The sequence below is a fragment of the Limanda limanda genome, chromosome 7, assembly GCF_963576545.1.
Source record: "Limanda limanda chromosome 7, fLimLim1.1, whole genome shotgun sequence".
NCBI classification, from domain to species: Eukaryota; Metazoa; Chordata; class Actinopteri; order Pleuronectiformes; family Pleuronectidae; genus Limanda; species Limanda limanda.
Window position 1 is genome coordinate 1,056,981 of NC_083642.1, and position 5,000 is coordinate 1,061,980.

General features: G+C 50.1%; 2 protein-coding genes across 2 annotated transcripts in view; both read right to left on the reverse strand.

The window, feature by feature from the left end:
* Positions 1 to 5,000, reverse strand: part of si:dkey-96f10.1 (6-phosphofructo-2-kinase/fructose-2,6-bisphosphatase) — a 186,902-nt gene that overhangs the window by 32,905 nt on the left and 148,997 nt on the right. The window lies entirely within an intron of this gene.
* The window catches only part of LOC133004546 (neural cell adhesion molecule L1.1-like), a 49,138-nt gene that overhangs the window by 16,035 nt on the left and 28,103 nt on the right, over positions 1 to 5,000 (reverse strand). The window contains exons 5-8 of the mRNA XM_061074011.1: positions 3,313 to 3,435; positions 1,861 to 2,031; positions 1,360 to 1,474; positions 692 to 876 (exon numbers count right to left, since the gene is read on the reverse strand). Coding sequence (XP_060929994.1) covers positions 692 to 876; positions 1,360 to 1,474; positions 1,861 to 2,031; positions 3,313 to 3,435 — 594 coding nt within the window. The remainder of the gene's footprint in view (positions 1 to 691; positions 877 to 1,359; positions 1,475 to 1,860; positions 2,032 to 3,312; positions 3,436 to 5,000) is intronic.

Genomic DNA, 5,000 nt, shown 5'->3' on the forward strand with positions numbered 1-5,000 from the left:
AACGACAAACCTCAGATAAGAACCTCTCACGTGACGTGTTGGAATTTCTAATTTTTAACTATTGGTTGTGGCTGACAGAATGACATGCCAATAATGTATCTTTTACTTGTCCTCATAATTAACTTTTCTGATATTAAAAGCATAACTCCCTCAGATTCAACATCATATAGAGTTCCAGGAGCTGTCTGATAAAGTTCTGGAGGTCGGACAGAGAGACTTTGTTGACTTCATTTTGTGAAATTGTTTGGTTTCGAGGATCCGAATGTTTACACAGTCAGGTTTGTTTTGATATAGCTGAAACATAATATTCTTTGCTTCGCTGGACAACAATTTTGCCCCACATTGCATCTGTGGTTCAAGGACTTTCATGACGTAAACAGGTTGCCAAGCAACTATAGCGTCATTGGGAGTGTCTTCCTTTTCACTTCCGTATTCCAAAAGCCAGGAGGATGGATTACGCCTGCGCACTTCCGAGGAGGAGGAACGAAGACCTGCTGCTATAAAATAGACAGACCCCGGATGTTCGTGGCGCTCTGATACACCTAATGTACTGGAAGCCCATTGCTTTGCTGTGACCTGTTCATTGCTTTCTAAATAAAAACTTTGATTGAGCAAACTAAGTTCGGCTCGTCTTCTCTTAAAGGATAAAAGAACACGTTTCAACAGACGCTGCAGTCGCACAGACTCCTACCTTCCACAGTGACGCTGAACGAGTGGGCCGTGGAGCCGTGGAGGTTGAAGGCTCGACACTCGTATTCTCCGTCGTCCGCCTCCGTGATGCTGTTGAACGTGAGCCAGCGGCCGGAGTTCTCCACGACGCCGCTGGTCTCGTCCAGTTCGCTGTCCTTCTTCTTCCATTCCACGTGAGGAGTGGGTCTGCAGGCGGACGGAGGAACAGAGGGAACAAGGAACCAGACGAGAGGAAAGAGGAGATCGATGAGAGAGGGAAGAACGAAGCGACGTGGAGGAAATCACAGCTGAACGGACACAGGTCATCTTGTTACGTGTTTCATCATTAAGGATAAATTATCATGACACTCCATTTATCGCCATGGGGACGGAAGTCTCAGGGGAAGAGAGGATGAGAGTGCAAACACAAATCAGGAAGGAAGCGGAGGAGAGAGGAAATGATTTGATAAGAATTATTGACGACTGTGAAGAAGCAGTTTTCTGGAATTACACCAAAACTACGACGAATGCTTGAACATCACGTGGTTTTCAATATCCTGTATTTAGTTATTGTCCAGATCCACTTCTCTTTGTCTTATTGGATCAGGTTGTGTTTCTCCGTCTCCACCCGGTTGGATTCATATTGAATTGTTGTCTTTGCTGTGTAACAAAACCCACACACACACTTACAGGCCTTTGGGGACGCACTCCAGTGTGACGCTGTGATCTCTGAGGGAGTTCACCGAGCTGTGGGAGCCGCTCGGGAGGAACAGCTCAGGCTTTCTACCGTGGACCACGTCATTACCTGGAGAGAGCGAGAGAGAGAGAGAGAGAGAGAGAGAGAGAGAGAGTGAGAGAGAGAGAGAGAGAGAGAGAGAGAGACAGAGAGAGACAGAGAGAGAGAGAGAGAGAGAGAGAGAGAGAGAGAGAGAGAGAGAGAGAGAGAGAGAGAGAGAGAGAGAGAGAGAGAGAGAGAGAGAGAGAAAGGGAGAGTCAATCCACACTGAAGTGAAACGTCTTCATCACGTCTAACGAGAAGCTTCTCCTCCATTTCTGCTGCTTGTCTGCAGGCTTCAAATGTACTGTACCGATTTCTACGAAACTGGGAGGAAGGAACGTGAGTGTGTGTGTGTGTGTTTGTGTGTGTGTGTGTGTGTGTGTGTGTGTGTGTGTGTGTGTGTGCGTGCTCACTGGGCATGACGGTGAGTTTCACAGACGTCTCGGGGAGGATGGTCCTGGCGGCTGAATACTGAGCGTTGCAGATGTAGTCGTCTCGGCTGTCGGTCTTTAGGAGGTTTGCAAAATACAAGTTCCCATCGAGGCCGAGCGTCACTCTGTCGCTCTGCTTGATGTGCACCATCCCTGAGAGAGAGAGAGAGAGAGAGAGAGAGAGAGAGAGAGAGAGAGAGAGAGAGAGAGAGAGAGAGAGAGAGAGAGAGAGAGAGAGAGAGAGAGAGAGAGAGAGAGAGAGAGAGAGAGATGTAGGAGTCCAGAATCATCAGCTGACGATGCTGCATTCATTAGTTTGAGTGAATTCTGCAGTGATGTGAACTCCTCAGAGGACAAGAACCAGAAACAAGACGTGTGTCTGCAGAGGGACAGACAGAGGGACAGACAGAGGGACAGACAGAGAGCTGGACAGAGGGACGGATAGAGGGACAGACAGAGGGACAGATAGAGTGACAGACAGAGGGACAGATAGAGGGACGGACAGAGGGACGGACAGAGGGACGGACAGAGGGACGGACAGAGGGACAGCAGAGGGACGGACAGAGGGACAGCAGAGGGACAGCAGAGGGACAGCAGAGGGACGGACAGAGGGACGGACAGAAGGACAGACAGAGGGACAGACAGAGGGACAGACAGAGGGACAGACAGAGGGACGGACAGAGGGACGGACAGAGGGACAGACAGAGGGACGGACAGAGGGACGGACAGAGGGACAGCAGAGGGACTGCAGAGGGACAGCAGAGGGACAGACAGAGGGACAGACAGAGGGACGGACAGAGGGACGGACAGAGGGACGGACAGAGGGACTGCAGAGGGACAGCAGAGGGACAGCAGAGGGACAGCAGAGGGACGGACAGAGGGACAGACAGATGGACGGACAGAGGGACGGACAGATGGACGGACAGAGGGACGGACAGAGGGACAGACAGAGGGACAGACAGAGGGACGGACAGAGGGACAGACAGAGGGACAGACAGAGGGACAGACAGAGGGACGGACAGAGGGACAGACAGAGGGACGGACAGAGGGACGGACAGAGGGACAGCAGAGGAACTGCAGAGGGACAGCAGAGGGACAGCAGAGGGACAGCAGAGGGACAGCAGAGGGACGGACAGAGGGACGGACAGAGGGACAGATAGAGTGACAGACAGAGGGACGGACAGAGGGACAGATAGAGTGACGGACAGAGGGATGGACAGAGGGACAGATAGAGTGACAGACAGAGGGACTGCAGAGGGACAGCAGAGGGACAGCAGAGGGACAGCAGAGGGACAGCAGAGGGACGGACAGAGGGACGGACAGAGGGACAGCAGAGGGACAGACAGAGGGACAGCAGAGGGACAGACAGAGGGACAGACAGAGGGACAGCAGAGGGACAGACAGAGTGACAGACAGAGGGACAGACAGACTCACTCTTGTCCATCCAGTGGATGTGTGGAGGAGTGGTGCTCTCGGGGGGGTTGCAGGACAGAACGATGCTGTCTCCCTCGTACGCTCGCTTCCGAACTTTCTGTTGCTTCAGAAGAACGGGTTGAGCTGAAACACAAAGCGTCAGTGAAGGAGACGTTAGTGTTGTCCCAGGGTTCACAGACAGAGGGACAGACAGAGGGACAGCAGAGGGACGGACAGGGTTCACATGCTCTACAGCAGGAAACAGCACTTTGACCTCAGTGGACCTGGGGCTGGTTCAGACTGGTTCCTCTGCCTCATGGTTCCATCACTGGAAACCTCTGTGATTTCCCAGTAGCACCAGAGCACAACCTCAAGGAGAGAGTTCCTCTGCTGCTGAAGCTTCCACAGTTCAAGTTCTTCTTCTACACAATCCACACTCGTTTAAAAGTTTGCCCAACGAGCTTCATCCTAAAGCGATTGTAACGTGCACCAGGGAGGACTGAGTAGATCTGGGACCTGTTAGCAGAATAAGTGCTGAGATGAATATAACGCTTGGTTTATTGGTCCCAGGAGAAGCTGCCTCACTCACTTCCCAACACGTTCTAAATGCTCACACAGTTCGTTTGGCAAGTTGAGAAGATTAGAAGGAGAATTCTAATGAATGGAAAACTCTTAAACAGCAAGAAACACTCGTCTCAAACTTCTGAGGACGACTGGAACAAAGAAGCACTGAGAGTTAAACTCACTTCTACCCTCCATGTCCAGAGGATTCATCTTTGGACTTTACTCCAACTGTTTATTCTCTGTGACTATGTTAATGTGCTGCTGTGTCTGTACGTCTGCAGCTTCTCTCTTCTACTTTTCCTCTGTGTGTTGGTAAACTCTTTACTCAGCTGAGTTCTGTTAAAGCATCGAGCAGCTGGTTTCAGAAGCTGTTTGTTTATCCTGTCCACTGCATTTATCGCTTCACAGTGGCTGTTACACTATTGATCAGAGGTAATGGCAGCGATACTAATGGAGGAGGAGGAGGAGGAGGAGGAGGAGGAGGAGGAGGAGGAGGAGGAGGAGGAGGAGGAGGAGGAGGAGGAGGAGGAGGAGGAGGAGGAGGGGCTACATTTCACAAACGATGTTGGGTTTGTTCTTCATCACCAGTGAAACGAGAGAAGCTCAGTTCGTTCTGCTTCATTATGTGACCGAGCTGCTTCAACCCGGCCGTTATTGATTTTATCCGACAAACTGGGATCCAGTTTCCTTTTTACGCGTCCAGCAGACAGAGCAACATGGTGATTCATGAGTAGACGTGTCTGTGTTCATCTGATGAGTCTACAGTCAGTGTTCCCTCTGTTTTAGCTCAGTGTTTGTTCTCCTCCACCTCCGTCAGGCTCTTAGCTTCTAACGCACTGTGTTTGACTCACGATTCAAATTCACCACAGAATTTATATAACTACATACAAACTGATATCCTGTTCTTTAGGTGAGATGAGGCATTAATTAACATGGTTGACTTTACAGTACTTTACAGTAGTAAAAGTCGTTAAGTTATTATGTTCATAAATTGCTAAGTTATTCTTGATTTATGGCCAAACATGGGTTTCTGAGCTCACAGTGAACTTTGAACATTAGACTGTAAATGAAGAAGTCAATGCAAAGTATCTTGAGCACCCCCTGGTGTCTGGCTGCAGTAGAGGTCATAAACCCAGCCTCATCCA